Genomic DNA, 26,463 nt, shown 5'->3' on the forward strand with positions numbered 1-26,463 from the left:
CCAAGATCGCGCCATTGCATTGCAGCCTGGGTGACAGAGCGAGACTCTGTCTCAAAAAAAAAAAAAAAAAAAAAAAGGTCCAACGGCTCTCCATTGCCCCCAAACATCCCTCACGTGACAACAGTGCCACAAGTTTCCCTGCCCCTGGGTCTGCAGCCAATGTTATTTTATCAGTTGAGAATCATGTCAGAAAATTAAATACTCAAAAGAAATCTCAAGATTTCCCAGCTCTGAGGTTCTGACAGCTGAACTTGGCCCCTCCCACCAAGGCCCGTGGTCACATTCAAAGCCTCGGGAGCCGAAGCCACCGCGAAGCGTGGGGGAATGAGGCGAAGAGGGTTTGTGACGGTGGTGGGGATCCGGGCTAAGGAGAGGGGGTGCCTGCGGCGGAGCTGTGGTTGGGGGATGTGGGTTTTGTGGCTGAACTCGATGGTGGGGTAAGAAACCAGGATCGGGGCTGGGTAGGGTGGCGTTTACACGTCCAGGAAGGTCTGGGGGAGCTGAGCGGCTGAGACAGCCAGAGAAAGACCCGGGAATGGGCGAGGCGGGGGGTTCCGGAGCCCTGGAACGCGGGCGAGCCCCTCTCGGGCGCCCGGGATTGGGCGCTCCCCGGAGCCCCTCCTCTCCAGAGCCCCTCTCCTCAGGCCCCGCCCACAGCGCCGGGCGCGCGCCGGGCCGCGGGGAGGGGGACCTGGCCGGCGCGGGGGAGGGGGAGAGGGAGACTCGTGCACGCGCCTCACTAGCTGCGGGTGCGCGAGCCGCGCGCTCCCGCCGCCCGCGTCGCCATCTTTTTCCCCCTCCGTCTGTCTGTCTGCTGTTGGCTTTGTCCGTCTGCAGCGCCGCCCCTCGGCTCCCCGCCACCGGCTCGGCTCGGCCCGGAGCCCCTTCCGCTCGCCGGGGCCGAGTCCCGGAGCGCCCCGGCCCGGCTGGCTTGGGCTGCGGTCCCGGGTCCATTGTCCGGCGGTCCGTCTGTCCGGAGGCGGGGCCCAGGGACCCAGAGCGCAGCGCAGCGCCGAGGCGCCGGGTAAAAAGACCCCCGAGCCCTCCCTCCGGGTCCGGGCTGGGGATGCGGGCTCCTCGCCCCCTCGCGGCCGCCGGCTGTTGGTCCTTTTGTCTGCGCTGGGGAGAGGGCCGGGGGCCAGCTCCGGCCTGGGGGGGTAGCCCGGGCTCACCCTCCCCGCTTCCAACCCCAATTCCTCCCCGGCCGCTCCTCCTGCTGCCCCTTGGCGCTCTCGGGCGCGGGGCGCGGGGCGCGGGGCCGGGGGGCTTTTGCGCGGGCCGCGGGCACCCCGCCTCCTCGGGCCCCGGCGGGGACCGGGGACGGCCCCGGCGTCTGACAGCCTTGGGTGGAGCTGGGGGAGGGGAGGATGGGCGTGGGCGTGCAGACCGGGGGGTATCAGTCCCCGCGTCTGGGTCTCGCAGAAAAGCTTCTAAATTTAGATTTCGGAGATTGTGTTGTCTAAGGGTTTGTCTGAGCCGCCTCGGAAAACCTCCGGCTCTTGTCAGGCTCTTGTCTGGTAATTCCTGGGAATTTACCTGGGCTCATGCTTGAAGAAGCAGAGGGACCATCTCGGCTGATTAGACACGCCCCAGACCCAACCCCAGGGGTCAGGTGAACAGCCAGGCGGCTAAGTGACCAGCTTTCTTGTCCTCTCCTTTTTGGCAGATACAGATCACTTGGATTCAGTCGAGTTTGCTTTGCTCCGTGGGAACTGCACCAGAACTGGAGGTGGGAACGCACTCTCTTTTCATCAAGCTGAGATTTCACTCGTTTTTTTTTCTTGCTAAAGTCTGTGGTGTGCCCTAAACGCTGCAACCTAATACCTGTGGGAGAGCAGAGACAGTGTTCAGGGGAGACGTTGCACCTTCCCGAGGACTCTTAACCTTGCTCTGAAGACAGACAGAACTGCTTTCCTTTTAAAATGGAATCCCTTTACACCTGAATCTCACCGTTTACCTATCTTCCCAGCCCATGTTCAGGCAGCTATCTATTTACATTTTTGGTTTGGTTTGGTTTCAGGTTTTGGCTTGGAAATTGAGGCAGTGTTAAAAGTAAAACAAAATGAGTGACCTTTAGGGCTGTATGTCTCTGGGTTTTATTAGCTTTAACTGCCTATAAAACAGTCATCTGGCCTCTGAGATCTTGCTTTGTGGTCAAGAGTGTCCTTTCAGCGCCATTTATTTATTTACTTATTGATTTTCAACAGCCCATGACCCCACAGGCCTGTTTTTGTGGGTGTTTTTGTTGTTATTTTCGTTTCCTTGTGTGGGAGGGGACTGTAATTGCTTATTTTTCTCTTGATCACTCAGGTGTGAAGTCCCATTGGGTACCATCTGGTCAGTTCCCCATTTGGCCACTAGGAGGATTATAAGATGCAGCGGGCATTGCTGATTTAAATACGCAGACACTCATCTCTGTCTTTTGACTTGGAGCTTTAATATTGAAATGTTGTCTGGTTCAAATTATTTGGCCTTCCTTCAGAAGGGACTTTATTACCTTTATCTTACAGTTTCAGTTTCTGATCTTGAAGGGAGAAAATATAAAAATTAGTCAAGATTCTGTTTTTTCTTCTATAATAGAGTATATATATATTTAGCCTCAATAGATTATCACATTAGAGGAGTATATTTTATTTTTTTAAATTTTTATTTATCTTTTTTTTTTTTTTTTTTTTTTGAGACGGAGTCTCGTTCTGTCGCCCAGGCTGGAGTGCAGAGGTGCGTTCTTGGCTCACTGCAACCTCTGCCTCCCGGGTTCAAGCAATTCTCCTGCCTCAACCTCCTGAGTAGCTGAGGTTACAGACATGCATCACCACGCCCAGCTAGTTTTTGTATTTTTAGTACAGATGGGGTTTCACCATGTTGGCCAGGCTGTTCTCAAACTCCCGACCTCAGGTGATCCACCCACCTCAGCCTCCCAAAGTGCTGGGATTACAGGCGAGAGCCACCGCCCATGGCAGTTTTTTATCTTTTTTTGAGATGGAGTCTCACTCTGTTGCCCAAGCTGCAGTGTAGTGCCTCCATCCCAGCTCACTGCAACCTCCCCTCCCCAGGTTCAAGCGATTCTCATGCCTCAGCTTCCCGAGTAGCTGGAATTTACAGGTGTGCACCACCATGCCCAGCTAATTTTTGTATTTTTATTAGAGGTTTCACCATATTGACCAGGCTGGTCTCAAACTCCTGGCCTCAAGTGATCTGCCTGCCTTGGCCTCCCAAAGTGTTGGGATTACAGGCGTGAGCCACGGTGCCTGGCCATATTTTTTAAAATATTAATAGAGCCTGCATTTCATTACCTTTCCACTTGGTGATTCCACACACATATAGGAAATCCAAAGTGTGATATTCATTCACTGCTTCTGTGAGTAAAACAACTACTTGATTAGAAAAAAATGACATACACAAAACTTAGAGAACATACACTATCAGCACTCAGTATATTGCCCTCTAAATAGTTTAAATTGATTTTTATTGTATACATTTAGAGTTTTGCTTTGTTTTGTTTTTAATTAAAGGTCTGAAAAAGAACTGTGTTTGATATGCAGATATGCTAGAAGACTGCCTGAAAGCTGCTTCCTTTGCCACTTCCTGTGGAGGCCTGTCTTTGCCATTTGCGGTTTCTTTATTCTTTTGGTAAGGGGAGGCAGGATCTGATTATAGGTTTGAGGTCCTTCTAGCTACATAGAGGAGTTAGTTGGCATAACAGGAGGTGAGTCTTCATTAACTGGAGTACAAAATATAGCTAGCAGTAGTCTCCCATAACTCCTCTTAAGGCAATAAACTATGATTTTATGTTTGCTTATTCAATGTGAGTATAACTCAAGAAGGCAGGAACTGAAAGAAAACTTAAGAGTGTGACCAGATCCATATTCCTGTCTTTGGTAGGAAAGACAATCCCTTTTTATTCTATGTCTTTATTCACTCTTTCTAAGAAAATGACACAGCTATCAATACTAATCCATTTCAGATTCTCTAACAATGCTTAAGGCTGGGGCACTCTTTCTGTAGTTAATCAGGAACCTTCAGGCTTACGTATATATCCCCTCCTATATGGGGTGGGGAGCAGATGCATGTCTTGGCAGCATTTTTCGTTTGGGGAACTTTTCTCTTTATTCCTCCTACTGTTCTCTTTGCTAACCAGAGGCTAGATTGAGAAGAGCCTCTAAAGTTATTAACTTTGACCACCTCTCTGGAATGTGTGAGGAGGGCCAGGTGGTATTCCACACTGGGGTGTTGAATTAGTACTCATCAATGTGGATGGCATCTGTCTCTTCTGGTGAGAGCCCATCTTCAACATTAGAAGTTTGATTTGCTTAGTGCCATGTCATTCACAGTGCAGCATAGCATTGCGCCTGTATCACCAGATAGAGGCTTTATTTCCCATGCTGTTCTCATTTACAGATGACTATTTGAGACATTTTCTGTCTCGCAGGGATGTGATGCCTTTGCTACCTCTAGGCAAGATAACATCATGAAAAATCCGCTGGTGTAGACTGCAGGGCTTGACTTCCAGTGGGCATGTGACATGTGAGCTGCCACCCTCTTTGGCTTCCTTTTGCTTCCTTTTGCAATTCATGGGAGTTATCCCCTTGAGCCCACAGTACTTCTAACCCTGGATGCCTGAGTTTTACTTCCTCTTTTATCCTGTGACCTTGATCGTGATCACTTAACAGTATTCTGGATTCCAAAGATGGATTTAGAGTATAATCCTCTAAGTCCTCTGAGGGAGTCCCCTCTTAAACTTTCTGGGACCTTGACGTTAGGCTAGAGATTTATTCATTTCTTTCTTTCTTTCATTAGTTCAATTATTTATAACTGGTGAGTTTTATATGCTCAGGAGCTGTTTTTTAAGTACATTTTATCTTTAAATTTTGTGTAACTGCTGGGGAAAATGATATGTGCTAACAATAACCTTTTTTATTGCAGGTTAGCATCTTGCAAGGAGGTGGTAACATATCCAGTCGTGAAACTGGGAAAGACCAGAGCTCTTGCATCAGGGAAACATGTCCCGTCGGAAACAGACAAATCCAAATAAAGTTCACTGTGAGTATCGGGCTTTGTCTTCTGGAACCTGGGAATGCTAAGGGGTGGAATGGAAGAGTAACCTGAATTTAGGGGAGAAGCTCACGCTAATTTGTGAAGAAGAAAAGTTTAAATGTAAAACACAGTTTGCTGAGCAGAAGAGAAAAAAAGAAAGAAAGAAAAAGGGTTAAAAATGTTGGAAATGGTGGATTTAAAGTGTGTCTGGTTGCTGGGGGAGGTGTTGGAAACCTATCTTAGGGGTATGTACACTTGATACATCTTTAATATCACATTAACAAACAGTTATAGGATACCTACTCTCTGCAGATCCTTGTGCTAGATGTCAGGGCTGTAAACCAATATAAGATCTATAAGACCGTATTGTAACCTCAGATATATAAATATGAATGATAGTATATGCTAATTGCCAAACAGATGCTGCAGACTGTATGTACTAGAGAAGTTCGGAGGAAGGAAGTTAAAAGAGCTCAGTGGACTGAAGTAGCAAGGGGAATGCTTAATGGAAAAGCCTCTAGACCATGCGCCTGAACTGGGCCTTAGAGGGTAGAAAATGGATTTGAAAAAAAAAATTAAAAAACAAGAGGCAGGGAGAGGGAACATCAGGTAGGGATAGTGAAGTGAGCAAAGACAGAAGCGGGAATCCACATGTTCAGAGGACAAGGAGACTTTATATGAAGCAGAGGTCTCATTTGTTCAAAAGTCAGAAGATGTGAGGTTAGAGATGCTTAACTCTACACGTGGAAGCCTGAATGCCAGGCCAAGTTCAAAGTTCATTCTATAGTCCGTAGGGAACTACTGAAGGTTTTTAAGCAGGGAGAGGGGAGTGACATTTAGAATACAGCGTTTTGCTACTATGAAGCAATTTGTGGGATGGATCACAAGAGGGAGAGGCTAGAAACCAGAAGGCCAAGTATACACTATTACCTTGTGTTGTTTTCAACAGGGTCACATGCATGTTTTTCTTTGCTTTTTTTTTTTTTTTGAGACAGAGTCTCGCTCTGTCACCCAGGCTGGAGTGTAGCAGTGTGATCTCTGCAACATCGGCCTCCTGGGTTCAAGCAATTCTCCTGCTGCAGCCTGCCGAGTAGCTGGGATTAAGGTGCTCGCCACCATGCCCAGCTAATTTTTTTGTATTTTTAGTAGAGACAGGGTTTCACCATGTTGGCGAGGCTGGCCTTGAACTCCTGACCTCAGGTGATCTGGCCACCTCGGGCTCCCAAAGTGCTGGGATTACAGGCATGAGCCACCGCACCTGTTGCATATTTTATTTCAGTAATTGCATAGTAAACTTCTAGAAGGCAGAGACTATGTGCCATATGTATTTCCTTATATATCCTCTTTACTTCTAGCACTACTCATAGAAGGTGTTCAAAAAGTGCCTTCTTAAATTGACATTAATATCTACACAGATTTGAGATAATTAGCCATTTTCCTATTATCTGGGAAGATAATCGTTCCCACCCAAATGTTCGTTAAAAAGACAAATAGTGGCCGGGCGCGGTGGCTTGCGCCTGTAATCCCAGCACTTTGGGAGGCCAAGGTGGGCCATATCACCTGGGGTAAGGAGTTGGAGACCAGTCTGGCCAACATGGCAAAAAACTCATCTCCACTAAAAATACAAAAAAAATTAACCAGGCGTGGTGGCAGGCGCCTATAATCCCAGCTACTCTACTTGGGAGGCTGAGGCAGGAGAATCACTTGAACCTGGGAGGTGGAGGTTGCAGTGAGCCAAGATCGTGTCACTGACTCCAGCCTGGGCAAACATAGACTCCATCCAAAAAAAAAAAAAAAAGACAAATAGTTCCCTATTATTATGAACTGTTTGAGTAAAGTGCAGCAACATTTGAAGAGAATTCAGAGGTATAACAGATGAAAAGTTTGTAAAAAACAAAAAACCTATATATATGTGTGTGTATATATATAAAAATATATATACATATATATTTATATATTTTTTATTTTTTTATATAATATATATAATTTTTTTTGAGATGGGGTGTTGCTCTGTTGCCCAGGCTGGAGTGCAGTGGCGTGATCTCAGCTCACTGCAACCTCGACCTCCTGGGCTCAAGCAATCCTCCCATCTCAGCCTCCCGAGTAGCTGGGACTACAGGTGCATGCCACCACGCCCAGCTAAATATTTGTATTTTTTGTAGAGACAGGGTTTCACCATGTTGCCCAGGCTGGTCTTGAACTCCTGAGCTCAAGTGACCTACCCACCTCAGCCTCCCAAAGTGCTGGGATTATAGGCATGAGCCACTGCAGCTGGCTAAAACCGTACATTGGAGAGGACAGATTAGTCAAGTAATTGACAAGATAACTAAAATTTCTTAAAAACATACTATATAGGCTGGGCGCAGTGGCTCACCACTGTAATCCCAACACTTTGGGAGGCCAAGGCAGGAGGATTGCATGAGCCCAGGAGTTCGAGACCAGCCTGAGCAACATGGCAAAACCCCGTTTTTACAAAAAAATACAAAAAAACTAGGCCTGGGGGCCTACATCTATAGTCCCAGCTACTCAGAAGGCTGAGGTGGGAGGATGGCTGGAGCCTGGGAAGTTGAGGCTGCAGTGAGCCAAGATTATGCCACTGCACTCCAGTCTGGGTGCCAGAGTGAGACCCCGTCTCAAACAAACAAACAAAAACCAAAAAACTATATCCCAGGCACTATGCACTTTATCTGAATCTTACTGGGTTACTTCAAGAGTAGAAGACAAAATAGTATAAACAGAGGAATTAAGAGGGTTTTGACATTTTATACATTAATGAGATTACAATAGCAAACCTCCATATACAATTCTTTCTTCTATTTAAGTCCTGGAAAAGTGTAAAACGGAACGAGTTGGATGCTTCTAGGAGTATATTCTGGAATGGGGATGTGCAAAGGCTACTTAATACACAGATGAGTGGTTTAGGGAAGATTTAGAAATTGCTGCTAAAACAGCAAAATGCAGTGGGCTTGCATGTGAGGCTTGTCAAGGAAGATAAAATGAAGTATCTTCAGCCGAGCTCGGTGGCTCATGCCTGTAATCCCAACACTTTGGGAGGCCAGTGCAGGATAACTTGAGGCCAGGAGTTTGAGTGCAGCCTGGGCAACAAGGCAAAACTCCATCTGTACCAAAAATACAAAAATTAGCTGGGCGAGGTGGCACGCACCTTTAGCGCCAGCTACTTGGGAGACAGAAGTGGGAGGATCGCTTGAACCCAAAAGGTCGAGGCTGCAGTGAGCTGAGAGAGCTGAGATCATGCCACTGCACTCCAGCCTGGGCGTCGGAGTGAGATCCTGTCTCCAAAAACAAAAAAAGAAAAAGAGAAAGAAAAAAATGAAGTATTTTAGCATAGGCCATCCATCACAGGGGTTTAGGATCGTTTCTCCTCTCTGGTTGATAAAAGACACAAGTGGCCGGGCACAGGTGGTGCACGCCTGTAATCCCAGCACTTTGGGAGGCCAAGGCAGGAGGTGGATCATGAGGTCAGGAGTTTGAGACCAGCCTGGCCAAGATGTTGAAACCCCATCTCTACTAAAAATACAAAAATTAGCCGGGTGCTGTGGCGGGTGCCTGTAATCCCAGCTACTCGGGAGGCTGAGGCAGGAGAATCACTTGAACTCGGGAGGCAGAGGTTGCAGTGAGCCGAGATAGTGCCACTGCACTCTAGCCTGGGCAACAGAGCAAGACCCCGTCTCAAAAAGATAAATAAATAAAAAGACACAAGTGTGACCCCAAGAAGGCATCTGGAAAGGTACTCTTAGTAGAAATGATAGGTTCACAAACAAGGCAAGTATAGGAGTTGGGTGTTCACCTACAAAAGCCATCTGTCCAAGAGCCTGCTTAGATTTGAGGAAAGTAGCTGGTGGGGTGATGGTGTGATTGTAGTAAGGCCAGGGGAGCCACTTCAGGCTTGTGTGGCCAATGTCTATGCCCACGTAGCATATATCCATAAGCTCCATCTCCCTGCACCATAGTCAAAGCCAAGATGAGCTATTAATGGAGTTGAAAAATAGATGGAGGCTAGGCGTGATGGCTCACGCTTGTAATCCCAGCACTTTGGGAGGCCAAGGTGGGCGGATCACCTGAGGTCAGGAGTTTGAGACCACCCTGGACAACATGGTGAAACCCTGTCTCTACTAAAAATATAAAAATTAGCGCCAGGCGTGGTGGCTCACGCCTGTAATCCCAGCACTTCGGGAGGCCGAGGCCGGCGGATCACGAGGTCAGGAGTTCGAGACCATCCTGGCTTACACGGTGTAACCCCGTCTCTACTAAAAATACAAAACAAACAAACAAAAAATTAGCCGGGCGTGGTGGTGGGTGCCTGTAGTCCCAGCTACTCGGGAGACTGAGGCAGGAGAATGGTGTGAACCTGGGAGGTGGAGCTTGCAGTGAGCCGAGATCGCACCACTGCGCTCCAGCCTGGGTGACAGAGCAAGACTCCGTCTCAAAAAAAAAAAAAAAAAAAGAAAAAAATTAGCTGGGCATGGTGGTGCACGCCTATAATCCCAGCTACTCGGGAGACTAACACAGGAGAATCACTTGAGCCTGGGAAGCAGAGGTTGCAGTGAGCCAAGATGACACCACTGCACTCCAGCCTGGGCGACGGAGTGAGACTCCATCTCAAAAAAAAGGAAAAAAAGAAAAACAGATGGAAAAACAGGCCATGGAGGTGAGGAGAATATCACACATCCACAGTTGCATAAATGAAGTTACAGAGTCAAGCGAAAGAACATTGTTTTGAGGTGGAGTAGGTGGGACTTTGCAGGCTCTGTGGAGGTGGCCATTACAAGGGCCTTTACTGCGGGGCTGTGAGCACAGATGTTCAGCTACAACTAAAGAGCAGACCCCCAGGGAGGGGCTGTTTTCAGTGACACATTTGGTCAGGGAGCCATGAAGGCTTCTCAGGTGATACACTAAGCTTGACTAAAAAAGAAAAACTGAGATTTGCTAGTTTCAGAGGACCTTCTATTTATTTGTTATTTGGGAACTGAAGCTGACCCTACCCTTTTCAAAAGATCATCTTTTCATTGCGTATGGCAATAGTGGCAAGTAGAAATAGGTAATTTCATTTTCTGACCATGTGAGTCTCCTATCACCTTGCAGTGAAATAGAACCAACTAAATATATTTAATTTAATGCTGCTTGTCTATTAAAAGTAAATGAAATGGGGCCTAGCGTGGTGGCTCATACCTGTCATCTCAGCACTTTTGGAGGCCGAGGCAGGCAGATCACTTGAGGTCAGGAATTCAAGACCAGCCTGGCCAACATGGCAAAACCCTGTCTCCACTAAAATCCAAAAAAATAGCTGGGCATGGTGACACACGCCTGTAATCCTAGCTACTTGGGGGGCTGAGGCAGGAGGATTGCTTGAACCCAGGAGGCAAAGGTTGCAGTGAGCCGAGATCACGCCACTGGACTCCAGCCTGGACGACAGAATGAGACTTGGTCTCAAAAAAATAAATACACAAAATAAAGTAAATGAAATGGACTCAAGGTCTGGGGGGCAGGAAAGTCTGCATTAAGCTTTGCTTAAATATAAAAGTTAATTGACACTTGAGCAGAGTGACGGCTGAGCTTCATTAGATCTGCCTTCTGGGAAGACGAAGATTGTGTGGCATGAAACTAATAGGCCACCTAAAGGGATATATTAAGAATTCCCAGGTCGGGCTCAGTGGCTCATGCCTGTAATCCCAGCACTTTGGGAGGCCGAAGCGGGTGGATCACCTGAGGTCAGGAGTTCAAGACCAGCCTGGCCAACATGGTGAAACCCTGCCTCTACTAAAAAAATACAAAAATTAGCTGGGCATGGTGGCGGATGCCTGTAATCCCAGCTACTCGGGAGGCTAAGGCATGAAAATCGCTCTGACCTGGGAGATGGAGGTTGCAGTGAGCCAAGGTCGCGCCATTGCACTCCAGCCTGGGCAACAAGAGCAAAACTCCATCTCAAAAAAAAAAAAAAAAAAAAAATTCCAGCCGGGCATGGTCGCTCACACCTGTAATCTCAGCACTTTGGGAGTCTGAGACAGGAGAATTGCTTGAGGCCAGGAGTTCGAGACCAGCTTGGGCAACATAGTGGGACCTGATTTCTACAAAAAATTTAAAAATTAGCCAGGCACAGTGCTCATGCCTGTAATCCCAATACTTTAGGAGGTTGAGGTGAGAGGATTGTTTGAGCCTGGGAGTCCAAGGCTGCAATGAGCTATGATTGCACCACTGCACTCCAGCCTGGGTGACAGACCAAAACCCTATCTCAAAAAATATATATATATATTTTAAAAAGAGTCCCACTGCTGTAACCCAGCAACATTTGATGGATCCACATTAGAAGCCAGTGGGCAGCTGCTTTGGCACTTGCTGGGTTTTTGTCAGGACTGTTTTTATGTCTAAATCACTGGCATGATCCTTTCCTCAGAAATATCTAGTTAGACTCTTGTATTTTGCCCACTTCACTTCATTAATAGACTCGTTACAGAGCTTTTGGAATAAAAGCCCAAAATTGTTATTAGTTATGGAAAAACTGCTGATGGGCTGAAATCTGTGTTAGACCTTCTCCCTACCTCCTTCCCCATTTTACCCCTTCTGAGTACAGTTTTTTTTTTTTTTTGAGACGGCATCCTGCTCAGTCGCCCAGGCTAGAGTGCAGTGGCATGATCTCGGCTCACTGCAACCTCCGCCTCCCAGGTTCAAGCAATTCTCCTGCCTCAGCCTCCCAAGTAGCAGGGATTTACTTGCGTTCATCACCATGCCCAGCTAATTTTTGTATTTTTAGTAGAGACAGGGTTATGCCATGTTGGCCAGGGTGGTCTCAAACTCCTGATCTCAAGTGATCTGCCCACCTCAGCCTCCCAAAGTACTGGGATTACAGGCATGAGCCACCTCGCCCAGCCCTGAGTACACATTTCTGTCAACTACTTGTAGAAAGGTTGAAAATACAGTGTGTCGTACACTTTCATTTAGTGTGTTTGAACTAACCAAACCACTAAGCAAATGAAAACCTCTTTTACTTGAGAGACTTTTGCTTTCAGATTGTAAAACACATGAGTGACTTAAAACTTTCAACTTCAACTAAAAGCTTTACAAAGAGAAGGAGGAATAAAAGCCTTTGAAGTCCTTTCTCTTATAAAAAGCACAACTTGCTTAGTTTTTATTTATTCTGTTAGCATCCTCGTGAAGTAAATGGCTATGTTCCCCACTTTGGATAGCACCGTGGATTACAAAGACTGTCAGCTAGAAATGGAATCCTAAGCTCCTCACTCCCAATACTAGCTCATTTTTCCTGAACTGGATATCTGCTCTCTTTTTTTTCTTTTTTTTGAGGTGGAGTCTCGCTCTATCGCCCAGGCTGGAGTGCAGTGGCGTGATCTCGGCTCACTGCAAGCTCCACCTCCTGAGTTCACTCCATTCTCCTGCCTCAGCCTCCCGAGTAGCTGGGACTACAGGCGCCCGCCACCACGCCGGCTAATGTTTTTGTATTTTTAGTAGAGACGGGCTTTCACCGTGTTAGCCAGGATGGTCTCGATCTCCTGACCTCATGATCTACCCACCTTGGCCTTCCAAAGTACTGGGATTACAGGCGTGAGCCACCGCGCCCGGCCTATCTGCTCTCTTAAAGAATGTTCCAGCTGCTTTACTTAATTGTAGTCAGCTTGAAATTACATTTGTTTAACTGCACCAAGGACCCAAGAGAGAACTGTGAAATCTTTACCTTTCTAATAACTTTCATCTCATTCCTCTCATCTGTTCTCCAAACTTGCTTACATGGCCTTGTTCTCATCTGGTCTGAAAAACCTTAACCAGGCCGGGCGCGGTGGCTCACTCCTGTAATCCCACCACTTTGGGAGGCCAAGGTGGGTGGATCACCTGAGGTTGGGAGTTCGAGACCAGCCTGACCAACATGGAGAAACCCCGTCTCTACTAAAAATACAAAATTAGCCAGGCGTGGTGGTGCTTGCCTGTAATCCCAACTACTTGGGAAGCTGAGGCAGGAGAATCGCTTGAACTCGGGAGGCGGAGGTGGCAGTGAGCCGAGATTGCGCCATTGCACTCCAGCCTGGGTGACAGAGCGAAAAACTCTGTTTCAAAAAAAAAAAAAAAACCTTAACCAAATTGCAGACAAACAGTATTTTCTTGATTTTGTATCCAAAAATAAAAGGAGAGAGAACACCTTGGTTTTTATTGTGAGAGTGTAGTTGACTCTTAGCTATTAATAGACAAATAAATACACATATTAAATAAGATGGCTGCCCTACATTAATATCTAGGGACCAGAGGATTTTTTAAAACCTACTCCAGAGGTCTCAAGACAGAAGGGAATAATAATTCTAATATTATAAAAATAGGCAGTTCTGTAACACTTCTTAATCACTAGTATCTCCATAGATCACATTAGACATTATACGGCCGTTAACATGACATGCTTTTAGCAAGTCTCACTGCCTTCTTATGAAGGGATAATTCTGGACAATTTTATTTGGAGATTAGGTAAATAGTAACTACTGGAAGATAATTCACATATCTTTTCTTATGAGGTCTGCTAAAATTGCTTCTTTTTTATGGTTTTGATATATTTTGCTTTATGGTGATGTATAAAATAGGAATAGTTCTGAGGAATAAAGTTCACCTTTATTCTTTTTCCCAAGTCAGGAATAGACTAAAATATAAGAACACAAGCTTTTCTTTCCAAATTGCCAAAAAGGAATGACAGAATTAACTTCTCCCGGTTACACCAGGTGAGATTGCCTAAGAGTCCTAGATAGGCAAGTTGTGTTGAACAGACTCTCTCTCTTTCCATGAAAGCCTCAATATTTAGACAACATCAATAGAAAAAAATAACTTTTGAACTCAAGTTGGAGACGAAACTGAATTACTGACTCATCTTGAAAGGTACATATCCTTTTAGGTGTCTTTTTACTAATCCAGTGGTGAATCCAAGAAAGAGGATAGAATGTTTATTCTTAGTATGTTCTAAATCTAGCTGGTTTCTAAGTTTCTTTGGAGACCAGAAGTATCACTGATGAGAAAGGTCTTCCCCTTGATAATTATATGCTAGTACATAACTTATTCCTTAGTGCTATGTCTGCCCATAGCTCCTAGGTCTGAAAACATGCACCTACCCCAAAGAATTCAATAACTATTACAGTTGGCCCTTGGCCAGGCACAGTGGCTCATGCTTGTAATCCCAGCACTTTGGGAGGCCGAGGCGGGAGGATCACTTGAGGTCAGGAGTTCAAGACCAGCCTGGCCAACATGGTGAAACCCCATCTCTACTAAAAATACAAAAATTAGCCAGGCGTGGTACTGGGCACTTGTAATCCCTGCTACTCAGGAGGCTAAGGCAGGAGAATCTCTTGAACACAGGAAGCAGAGGCTGCAGTGAGCCAAGATCACGCCACTGCACTCCAGCCTGAGACTCTGTCTCATATTAAAAAAAAAAAAAAAAGGAAAGTACCAATTGGCCCTGGTCTTGGTGCAGTGTAACCAGCATGGAGAAATTAAGTATTTCACTTCTGCAAAGGGACAAGGAAGTATTCCCCCATCGAATTCATTTTTTTTGTTTTGTTTTCTCTACCCAGTAATTTATATCCAATGTGTCATCTTGGATATTGTGAAGATGGACTTAAAACAGCTTATTTTTCCTTTCCTTGAGGGATATGTAGCTAAGAGTAGACTTTAACATGAACCACCTCCATTCCCAATCACAGTATGAGTCATAATAGCCATAATGTTAGTTACGGTAATCCAAGCATGATAACTCATGATGTGGTATCAGAACCATCATTTGTCTTTTGATCATATACTGGCCCTGATAACATAATTTTGCTATTTGAGTTGTATGTATCCGTTTCTCATGGTATGAAGGAAACACTAACACTAGGATCAGAGCCATTCCCACACAGAGATAAGAGTTTGTTTTCAGCAAAACCATCTGAGGAAGCTTCTAACCTTCTAATTACATCTCTATTAGAAGGCAGTTAAGGAATATAGACATTAGGCTGGGCGCAGTGACTCACACCTGTAATTCCAACACTTTAGGAGGTCGAGGTAGGGGGATCCCTTGAGAGCAGGAGTTGCAGATCAGCCTGGACAACACAGTGAGACCCTGTCTATACAAAAAATAAAAATATTGCCAGGCATGATGGTGCACACCTGTAGTCCCAGCTACTCTGGAAGCTGAGGTGGGAGGATTGCTTGAGACTGCGAGGTTGAGACTGGAGTAAGCCATGATCACACCACTGCACTCTAGCCTGGAGGAGAGAATAAGACCCTGTCTCAAAAAGAAAAAAAAAGAAAAAGGACATTAGAGTTAGATCTGGGTTTGAATACTTGGTTCCACCGTTAACCTTAGTTTTCTCCTAAGTAAATATAGATAGTAATCCCTACCACACAGAGTTTTGCAGAGAATTAAGGTGAGGTGATAACTACAAAACACCATAGAGCCTGGAGCTTGCAAGTGTCAAACTATTATTAGTGTTTGGTAGCTGGCATATAATAGATGCCCAATGAATGTTTGCTGAATGAATGACTAAGGGGATCACATGAAGCCTACTCCACATCAAGTCTTTCACTGCCCAAGGTCTAGGAGTGCAGGTCAGCTCACCATTTAGTTCCTCCCACATCACTGTATCCTATCTCAGAACCTGAGCCTGTATGCCTGCGTACTTTCCTTTCTATCTTCAGCAAGAAAGGGCCTGGCTATTGTCAGACATTTCACTAGGGCTTTTTATTATTCCCTCTTGCTGGCTGGTGAATGGGGACTGTAGTTTCTACTCTGACTGAGATAACAGAAACCTCAGGAAACCCAACTCTCTTTTCTCCTTATGCCTGGTCTCCTGGAAATAAAAGGGCACTTAGTATACTAACTCTTCAGTAGCCTCATGGATCCCAAGCAGAGTTCATGAGAAGTAAATGCAAAATCAAGGATAGGCCTGGGGCTTTGGGATACTACATTTAAAAAAAAACTGGACTGGCCGGGCATGGTGGCTCACGCCTGTAATCCCAGCACTTTGGGAGGCCGAGGCGGGCAGATCATGAGGTCAGGAGATTGAGACCATCCTGGCTAACACGGTGAAACCCCGTCTCTACTAAAAAATACAAAAAAATTAGCTGGGCATGGAAGCGGGTGCCAGCACTGTACTCCAGCCTGGGTGACAGAGTGAGACTGTCTCTCAAAAAAAAAAAAACTGGACCAAGAAGACTACATGAATATTATTTGTTGTAAATTAGCAGTGTGTTTCAGGAAGTTTGTTCTTCTGCAGAAGTGAGTTCATATCCATTCTTCTTCTAGTCCACTATTCAACCAGTTGTTAATTTTCTCATGGCTAATTATGATAAACATTATAAAGAAAGTCAAGGAAGAACTTCCAGGGTACGTTTTGGAAGAAGAGTGGATGAAAGATGGGGTTAGAGAGATTGTTATTTAGAAGGATGATTTGAAGCACTTGTTTATAGTCAGAGATAAGACACTGAGTCAAGACCATAATGCTAATACATTAAGGTACAGAGACTTGGCCCAGATTTGTTGCCCTGTCTTCATCCCATCACTTTGCCCCTTCTTGCCTCTATCTTCCCAATCCTGATGGAAGGTTGTAAATGGATTTGAGAGTCTGCAGTTACATTTGTGAAGTAGCAGTTGATCACCTTTTGAAAGGAGTCAAGACTTAGGAGGATTTAAGAGGAGCAAGTGATGCTTTCTAGAGCATCTGGCTTACTGCCCAGGAAGAGCAGCTGCACCCAGAAGCTGTTGGAGGCAGCAAGCTGACTTGGAGATGAATGACTCCACCACAGGGTACCTGCCTGTCTCCTACCTTTGAATGGTCTGACCTTCCAACCAGCTTGCCTGGGGATATGCTGCCCAGCTGGTGGCCTGACTATTTTTCCTTGTGACCACCAGGGGATCAAGTATTTGCTGGGCTAGAAGAGCAAGCCCGCCAGGCGATGATGAAAACTGATTTTCCTGGAGACCTTGGCAGTCAGCGACAAGCTATCCAACAACTAAGAGATCAGGACTCCAGTAGCAGTGAGTTCTGCACCTTCTGGTAATGACTCAGGGCAATGGGAGAAGAATTATCAGAGTGTGTGTGCTCTGGGGATTGTGCATGGGGGTTGGGAGAAAGACATGAAAAAGGAGATATGTGGATCCTCAGTGTCCCCAAAGGTGGTCTAAGGTGTGTGGGCATGTGTTTATCCAGAAAAAGAGGACAGGTTTGGCATTTTATTTATATATATATCATTTTTTTTTTTTTTGTGACAGAGTTTCGCTCTTGTTGCCCAGGCTGGAGTGCAATGGCATGATCTCAGCTCACTGCAACCTCCACCTCCCAGGTTCAAGCGATTCTCCTGCCTCAGCCTCCTGAGTAGCTGGGATTACAGGCATACACCACCATGCCCAGCTAATTTTGTATTTTTAGTAGAGACGGGGTTTCTCCATGTTGGTCAGGCTGGTATTGAACTCCTGACCTCAGGCGATCCACTCACCTCGGCCTCCCAAAGTGCTGGGATTACAGGCGTGAGCCACTGCACCTGGCCGATACATATATTTTTAACTTATGGACTACAGTACTTGGCACAGTGCCACATACAGATAGGTTTGTTGGTTGTGATAGGCAAGGATATAGGAATAAATAGTGCTCAAGCAGTCCCTGGGTTAGGTCAAATGAAAAGAAAAAAAATCCCTGTCTCCTAGGATCTATGTATTTGTAATCAATAAAATATAAGGGTGGCATTAATGAAACCTTGCTTGAAGGCCCAGTTTTAATGTTAAACAAGAAGATTTGCTTAGTAATGAGGTTATGCAGTGTATAAAATGCTAACGTCAAGGTCTTCCCATACCAATTCCCTAAGAAGATCCCTGTGGTTACGACAGTAGCTTTTACAAGTTGAGCCTCATGGATTGTCTGTCTGTCCTGTGACCTGTCCGAACAAACACGTCTTGAGATGTGTTTTCCTAGGAAGATTTCAGCACTTTCCCCACCTCATCCATTTGATATTGGTTATTATTAGTATAAATTCAGAATGACTTTTCCAATTTTTCACCACATTTGAGGCTGGGTTGGGTGAAAATGGAGAGAGGACTCTGCAACCTTCTAGGAACTTGTTTCCACCCAAGCTAATAATTAAGCAACATCAACAACATAAAATAATTTAGCAATTAATTGCTCGGGCACAGAAAAATGAACCCAAACATGTCTGGAAAACCTATGGAAGCCACCACTTTCTTGAGTAGCAGGTGGGAATTACAATATCTGCAAACATCTAATAGTTTTCCATTCTGAAGGATGTACTATCCCTCTAGACAGTACACATTTTTAAAAATTTTTTCTAGTAGCGAGATATATTTGGATTATTGCAAAATTACAAAAATATGTTTGATATATCACTTTATATTATATAAAGTTTACAAGTATTTCAGATAAGCTGGGGAGAAAACGTGGTATGATGTAATCTGTGCCAATCCTTCATTATTGAGTTGGATTCAAATGAAAGGAGCTTTGGGCTGGGAAATAAGACACACAAACCATAGCTCTTTCCAGGCCCCAAATCCAGTCCACCAGTTGCCTGGAGTATCTATCTAATAAGGACACATGTAACTACTAGCAGATGATTTGGTTAGACCTTCTCATGAAGAAAGGGAATATAACTAGTTTTGCCCAGGAAGAAGGGAAATATGTTGCTCACATACTGGTGGATTTAGATATTATGCAAGGGTAGTAGAGAAGACAGGCACACTGTTAGCTAGGAAATCTGAGTTTCTTGCGGACAGCCTGGTGAGACTCTGCCCTATATTTCTCTCTTGCTCACATCAGGCCCAGAAGTCCAGGATCCAGGTGGGGTTAAGATAGGGCTGGAGTGTGACAGCTTCCCTAGGCTTGGCTACTTCTTGTGATCTTCAAGGTACTAGCACTTTATTTTTTCCCTTTCAGAAAGAACTACGTTCGTTATTTGTTTTTCTGATCTGTTTTCATTTTCTATTTTATAAGTAATAGAGAAGAAAAATCAGCTCACATAAACCTTGCAGACTCCCCAGCCACAGGCAGACCTCCTCATAGCCACATCCTACCCCTAAAACTAAAACAAACTCAATTCCTATGTTAGTCACAAGAAATTACATTTCATCCTAAAGAATGGCCCGTTCCTTCCACTTAATGCATTCGGTTACCCATCAGATAATCCAAATAATCAACAGAAACAATGGACTTACTTAGTTTAGAATGCCATGTTACAATAGTAGAGTAAGAACCAAGTGAGTCGGATACCACTGCAAAGTGCCTGAGGTTGGTTGCTGTGCTAATTTTTCCACTGTAATGAGCAGCCCTTTCCCTATAAAGTGACATCATTTCAAACTCATTTACTACTGCTTCCATTGCTGGTAAGAGGGAAGAAAAACTTGATGTTTCTGTAAGTGTGCCTTGAGGTTTGCTGGGAAAGAAGAGATTAGTGGGGTTCAGAGTAGAATAGTATAGTGACACCGTGGAGAAGTTGTGCAGGGGGCTCATGGCAAAATCAGTGGAAAGTGTTGGTAAGTCGTTGGTGGTGTACAGTGGGAATGAGCTCAGTGTAAGGTGCTTGGGGAGGTGTGATTTGAAGTGTGAGATATTTGAAAACCATGAGTCAGAAAGATTATTTTTATAATCATGTAGAGGGCACGATAACCATTTCCAATGCAGCTTTGCTTCACATCTTCCCTTTACGTGTATATGGCATAACAAATGACAGCTATAGTTGGTTTCCACTTGACATAATATGTACCCAACAAAACTATATAAACTATATTATGGAAGATCTGAAAATGTTTTCTATTGTAACTGCCAACTCTAGGGTGGAGAGCAGCTCAGGATGTATTCATGCAAAAATCAGAACAAGTGACCAGTTTGTGTGTTCCAGGTGACAGTGAGGGTGATGAAGAGGAGACGACACAAGATGAAGTCTCTTCCCACACATCAGAGGAAGATGGAGGGGTGGTCAAAGTGGAGAAAGAGTTAGAAAATACAGAACAGCCTGTTGGTGGGAACGAAGTGGTAGAGCACGAGGCAAGTGACAATGGTCCCTGGGTCCAGGTCCAGCAATGCCCTACCCTTCTGCCTGCCCTGATGCTGCTCACCCCTGTGGCACAGTCTTGCCTCTGATGGTCTCCTGGGCCTGCACGGGAGGCCTCTTCCTTCATGGCACCAGAACCCACACCTCAGACTCTCAGTTCTCGCCACACTCAGTTTTCCTTTTCCATCCACGAATCACTGCGCCTGTGCACAGCTCTCTTTCCTGCAGCTCCCCACGTCTTTCCAGATAGGAGAGAAACTTTGTTGAAGTAGAAAGCTGACTTCCCAAGGTGGACTCTTGAATGTGCTTGCAAATCTAAGTCAAGGTGTCACCTGGAGTGCCACCTTCTCACTAACTTGTTTCCTGAGGATTCCTGAAAGGAACATGACAGGAAAAATGCTAACTCTGTCTACAGAGTTTATCTTCAGGGAAAAAAATTGATTGGCTCTCTCTGAGGCAGTCCTGTGTCCTCATGGCTAAAAGCCATAATTCCCTCTCAACTATTACTTTTTCCTTCAGCCCACAAAGGGAAGCTAAGAATAACATGCGCCATCAGTCTGGGTTCCTTTTAACAGGATACCCTGTTTAAAAAGCTGGGGCAGGGAAGAGATGAGTAAAGAGTCCTAATGAGTTGCCTATTTGTTGAATCACAGGTCACAGGGAATTTGAATTCTGACCCCTTGCTTGAACTCTGCCAGTGTCCCCTCTGCCAGCTAGACTGCGGGAGCCGGGAGCAGTTGATCGCTCATGTGTACCAGGTATGGATGGGGGAGTTGTGTGCTCTGGAACACAAGTGTGGGCAGCTTGTCTGTAGCCCAGATCCTGGTTTGGCCTTTGTCTCTCTCTGGCTCCTGAAGGAGTCTTGGGTTGTCGCTTCTATTAAGATTCGTCTTAGGGAGGCTGGGCGCAGTGGCTCACACCTGTAATCCCAGCACTGTGGGAAGCCGAGGCGGGTAGATCACTTGAAGTCAGGAGTTCGAGACCATCCTGGCCAACATGGCGAAACCCTGTCTCTACCAAAAATACAAATATTAGCCAGGTGTGGTGGCATGTGCCTGTAGTCCCAGCTACTCGGGATGCTGTGACAGGAGAATTGCTTGAACCCAGTAGGCGGAGGTCGCAGTGAGCCAAGATCACGCAATTACACTCCAGCCTGGGTGACAGAGTTAGACTCTGTCTCAAAAAGAAAAAAAAAAATTCAGCCCAAAGCCAGGTGTGGTGGCTCACACCCAGAATTCCAGCACTTTGAGAGGCTGAAGTGGGGAGGATTGCTTAACCTCAGGAGTTCAAGAACAGCCTAGGCAACATAGCAAGACCCCAGCTCTACAAAATTTTTTTTTTAAATTAGTTGGGCATGGTGGCTTGCACCTGTAGTACCAGTTACTTGGAAGACTGAGGTGGGAAGATAGCTTGAGCCTAGGAGGTTGAGGCTGCAGTGATCATGCTTCAGCTAGGGTGACAGAGTGAGACTGTATTAAAAAAAAAAAAGAGATTCTGCTCCAAGCTTCCAACATTTTAGAAAATAAATGAGATATATTAGATAAACACGTTCTGGGTTTCCGGGCAGACACACTGTGAAAATTAAGTGATTTTTTTTCTAAATTATTTAATGTATATTTTAAATAGTGAAATAGAAACTAATGTATACTAATAATGAGGGCTTTGTGTTAAAGAAAAGAAAATTAGTTAACATGGGCCAGGCGCAGTGGCTCACGCCTGTAATCCCAGCACCTTGGGCGGCCAAGGTGGGCGGATCACTTGAGGTCAGGAGTTTGAGACCAGCCTGGCCAACATGGTGAAACCCTGTCTCTAATAAAATACAAAAAAAATTATCCAGGTGTGGTGGCGCACGCCTATAATCCCAGCTACTCGGGAAGCTGAGGCAGGAGAATGGCTTGAACCTGGGAGGCGGAGGCTGCAGTGAGCTGAGATTATGCCACTGCACTCCAGCTTGGGTGACAAAACGAGATGTGTCTTAAAAAAAAAAATTAGTTAACACAAATGGTATGTTAAAAATTAGTGTGAACCAGGGGATCCGAATACCAGACTTTTGTGTTCTTTTTACCATGATCCAATCACAGGGCACCTGTACCTCCTGGTCGGTGTTGACAAGGCATCAGCACACATGGCAGCCTGGGCTGTACCATAAAGATAGTTGGTTCATGAGGACAAGTATTTCTTCAGAAGACTATCTTGAAAAGATTGAGAAAGCAAGATATAAATACCTGTTGCATACCAGTATTCCAGGCCAGCTTCTAGATTTGGCCTTTATTGTTCCCTTAACATGTATTTGTACCTGCACAGTGTGAGCCAGGGAGACAGAGAGAAATTATCCGAGACATGAATTCCTCTTAGGCTCTGAAGAGGGCTCTGGCGCCCCACTGTTGTTGTTGTTTTGTTTTGTTTTGTTTTTGAGACAGAATTTTGCTGTATTACCTAGGCTGGAGTGCAGTGGTGTGATCTTGGCTCACTGTGAACTCCACCTCTCAGGTTCAAGCGATTCTCTTGCCTCAGCTTCCCAAGTAGCTGGGACTACAGGCACCTGCCCCCACACCGGGCTAATTTTTGTATTTTTAGTAGAGATGGGGTTTCACCATATTGGCCAGGCTGGTCTTGAACTCCTGACCTCGTGATCCACCTGCCTCGGCCTCCCAAAGTGTTGGGATTACAGGCATGAGCCACTGTGCCTGGCCCCCACTGTTCCTTAAGTCAGCCACATGTCCCAGAACGTAGGCAGAGCTCAAGCTAATGAAATCTAAGCAGTGGTCTAAATGGCCAGGGCCTCTAATGTAAGAGACTGACTTTTCTAGGGGCTAAACAGAATACTTGGAAGTTCCTTATTCTGAGACTAAAGAAAGGGGACATTTCCCAAAAGTCATTTCTAAGTGGGTGCAGATTGTCCTGGAGGTAGCGCAAGACTGACAGATCAAGGCTCTGTTTTACAGCACACTGCAGCAGTGGTGAGCGCCAAGAGCTACATGTGTCCTGTCTGTGGCCGGGCCCTTAGCTCCCCGGGGTCATTGGGTCGCCACCTCTTAATCCACTCGGAGGACCAGCGATCTAACTGTGCTGTGTGTGGAGCCCGGTTCACCAGCCATGCCACTTTTAACAGGTCAGCTGGGCACTTATCCCTGTTGTGCTGGGAGCAAATTACTGGGTGTGAGTTCTGCTTTCTGAAGTCAAAGCGAAGGCTAGAAATAGGTAATGCAAAGGCAGCTGATGCATGCTCCTTGGAAGTACAAGTAAGAAGGCTAGGAAATATGCCTATTCCCTCACATAGCCCCAAAGGAAAATGAATTCCCATTTATTTTCCCATCAGAATATCTTCAACTAGAAAGAGATGTAGGCAATTCCAAGAACACTCATGATAAAGCATGGAGAAAGAAGTTATAGGGTAGAGAGGACCCTGGCATGAGGATGCAGTCTCCATCGTGTCCTAGGAAGACTGGAACGTTGTGTCCTTGTCCCGTTTGTCTAGTGTACAGTGCAGAGTCTGCCTTTGCATGCAGGTAGTGTGAGGGAAGGAGGTGAGTTGGTGGTCTGCACCTTGCCTGAAGGAGGTCTCCACCTCCAGGAGCCTCCATTCCCACAGCAGGACTGCCCCTGCAAAGCTCTTATCAAAACCATTATTCTGGCTTGAGTGAAAACACCAAGGGTTTGTCTGATTTCTGGTGCATTGCTGTGGCAGGTGGCTCAGTTAACTCCAGATGGGCTTTTAGAGTTGGTAGACACCCGGCCGGGCACAGTGGCTCACGCCTGTAATCCCAGCACTTTGGGAGGCCGAGGCGGGTGGATCACAAGGTCAGGAGTTTGAGACCAGCCTGACCAATGTGGTGAAACCCCGTCTCTACTAAAAATACAAAAATTAGCCGGGCGTGGTGGCGTGCGCCTGTAATCCCAGCTACTCAGGAGGCTGAGGCAGGAGAATGGCTTGAACCTAGGAGGCGGAGGTTGCAGTGAGCTGAGATCGCACCATTGCACTCCAGCCTGGGCGACAGAGCAAGACTCTGTCTCAAAAAAAAAAAAAAAAAGTTGGTAGACAACTCTCACGCGAAGGGAAGGGATGGAGCAGCAGAAGAGGTCCACCAAGCATTCAAACTGACCCCTTGTGGTGAGCGTGGAGCCACTGGCCTCAGGAAAAGAATAAGGCAGGGCTGGAGTCCCGACTCTTGCTAGAAGGAAACACTAACCATCCAAAATGTTTCCTTTCCAGTGAGAAACTTCCTGAAGTACTAAATATGGAATCCCTACCCACAGTCCACAATGAGGGCCCCTCCAGTGCTGAGGGGAAGGATATTGCCTTTAGTCCTCCAGTGTACCCTGCTGGAATTCTGCTTGTGTGCAACAACTGTGCTGCCTACCGTAAACTGCTGGAAGCCCAGACTCCCAGTGTACGCAAGTGGGCCCTACGTCGACAGAATGAGCCTTTGGAAGTCCGGCTGCAGCGGCTGGAACGAGAGCGCACGGCCAAGAAGAGCCGGCGGGACAATGAGACCCCCGAGGAGCGGGAGGTGAGGCGCATGAGGGACCGTGAAGCCAAGCGCTTGCAGCGCATGCAGGAGACAGACGAGCAGCGGGCACGCCGGCTGCAGCGGGATCGGGAGGCCATGAGGCTGAAGCGGGCCAACGAAACCCCGGAAAAGCGGCAGGCCCGGCTCATCCGAGAGCGAGAGGCCAAGCGGCTCAAGAGGAGGCTGGAGAAAATGGACATGATGTTGCGAGCTCAGTTTGGCCAGGACCCTTCTGCCATGGCAGCTTTAGCAGCTGAAATGAACTTCTTCCAGCTGCCTGTAAGTGGGGTGGAGTTGGACAGCCAGCTTCTGGGCAAGATGGCCTTTGAAGAGCAGAACAGCAGCTCTCTGCACTGAAGCACACCCTCCTGCCTGCCCTCCTCCCCACCTACCTACCCTCCCACCCACACCCACAGCCACGAGGACCAGTGCTGCTGCCACCCACGAGGCCCTGTCCTTGCTGCCAGAGGCAGGCCTGGGTTTATTGCAGGTGGACCTGAGCAGCCCTTGCATATGGTAACAGGATGATGGGGTCAGGAGGGACCTGGCTCAAGGCAGCTCTGGACAAGGGAGCAGGCAGTCCAGAGAACTGGCCTCCCCAGCCCACTGCCACAGGCTGTGCTTCTAGGACTGTGGGGCCCCTGTGTGGCCCATGAAGTTGTGAAGTCAAATAAATTAATTTTATCTTTACTGCCCCTTTCTTGCTTTTCTCTCAATGTCATTCTAGCAAATGAAGTGATCTAGGAGAAACCTGGGTGGAAATTTTCAGACAGTGGCTTCTGGTGGCTTGCTCTTTTCTTAGGGAGGGTGCTCCTCAGCTTAGGCTGTCCAAGCAGAGGTCCTTATTTGGGCCTTTACAAGTTGCCGAGGAATTAGCATGACACCAAAGAAAGAACCGATGTTGACTGTGATGATTATTCCCACAACCATAATGAAGATACCTGTGGTCCCAAGGGCTGTTTAAACCTAGCTTACCTTTTCCAAACTCAGAAGAAGTCTCTTCTCATAACTGGTGTTTTCTAAAGACTATGCAATACCTTCAACTAGGTGTGCAACTTTTCCCAGCAATATTGTCGAACATTTACAATTCTAGACAGTAGTCAGCTGCATCTAGGAATAGGCTCATAGAAATAGCTGCAATATTAAGGTGCACAGCACCAAGAAACTCATGTTTGCATTTTATTTGTGTTTTATTTGTTCACCAGAGGCAAGGTAGGAAAATAAGCTCACTGAAGAAAATCCAGAATTAAGGTGGTAAGAGAGCTCAGGTCAATAGTGGTTAAGGCTAGGGCAAAATGATTACTCTGGCAGGTTGTATGACTGCCAAACCATGGAGGAGACAAGAGCTGAGGTCATTTCTAAAAAGTTTCTGTGATGGTACAGAACAGGCACAGAACCTTCCTAGCCTGCACCAAAGGTTGTGTTCAGTTTAGATAATTATAGATCTTGAGGTCCAGAAGGAAGTGCCCTAGTTAAATTGTAGCCAGAAAAATAACTATGCCAGGAATGCGGACTTCTTCCAATATCTTAACAGGGAAACTTGGATTCCTCTCTGACCTCCATAGGTCCAAGGCTGTTTAACAGTGTCAACTGACCCCCACCAAACTAGGGGTTTTGTTTTTTGTTTTTTGTTTGTTTTTTGAGACGGAGTCTCGCTCTGTTGCCCAGGCTGGAGTGTAATGACGTGATCTTGGCTCACTGCAACCCCTGCCTCCCGAGTTCAAGCAATTCTCCTGCCTCAGCCTCCCGAGTAGCTGGTATTACAGACACATGCCACCACACCCGGCTACTTTTTGTATTTTTAGTAGAGACAGGGTTTCGCCATGTTGGCCAGGCTGGTCTTGAACTCCTGACCTCAGGTGATCCCCTGCCTTGGCCTCCCAAA

The 26,463-nt window shown here is 46.2% G+C and overlaps 2 protein-coding genes across 15 annotated transcripts in view; one reads left to right on the forward strand and one right to left on the reverse strand.

Annotated features, from left to right (window-relative positions):
- The window catches only part of IST1 (IST1 factor associated with ESCRT-III), an 82,183-nt gene that overhangs the window by 43,232 nt on the left and 12,488 nt on the right, over positions 1–26,463 (reverse strand). The window contains exons 1-2 of one of the 4 annotated variants that reach the window (XM_063597730.1): positions 15,181–16,209; positions 1,537–1,824 (exon numbers count right to left, since the gene is read on the reverse strand). The gene's annotated coding sequence lies outside the window, so the exon portion shown is untranslated. Of the gene's footprint in view, positions 1–202; positions 537–1,536; positions 1,825–15,180; positions 16,210–26,463 lie in introns of those variants that run through there. The other 3 variants (XM_063597729.1, XM_055100239.2, XM_063597731.1) reach the window with 3 other exon arrangements.
- ZNF821 (zinc finger protein 821) lies at positions 175–25,268 on the forward strand. 11 transcript variants are annotated; one of them, XM_063597727.1, is made up of 9 exons: positions 324–437; positions 1,667–1,729; positions 3,513–3,630; positions 4,924–5,040; positions 16,925–17,050; positions 19,915–20,060; positions 20,721–20,825; positions 23,013–23,179; positions 24,281–25,268. In XM_063597727.1, the coding sequence occupies exons 4-9, from the start codon at positions 5,001–5,003 to the stop codon at positions 24,933–24,935; spliced, it is 1,239 nt and encodes a 412-aa protein (XP_063453797.1). In that variant the 5' UTR covers positions 324–437; positions 1,667–1,729; positions 3,513–3,630; positions 4,924–5,000; the 3' UTR covers positions 24,936–25,268. The 11 variants fall into 11 exon arrangements, with proteins under 11 accessions (XP_003829552.1, XP_057156048.1, XP_063453797.1 ...); XM_063597726.1 differs by lacking the exon at positions 324–437 and adding an exon at positions 720–1,024; XM_003829504.7 differs by lacking the exon at positions 3,513–3,630 and having other exon boundaries at positions 175–338.

Source organism: Pan paniscus, chromosome 18 (genome assembly GCF_029289425.2).
Source record: "Pan paniscus chromosome 18, NHGRI_mPanPan1-v2.0_pri, whole genome shotgun sequence".
Lineage (NCBI taxonomy): Eukaryota > Metazoa > Chordata > Mammalia > Primates > Hominidae > Pan > Pan paniscus.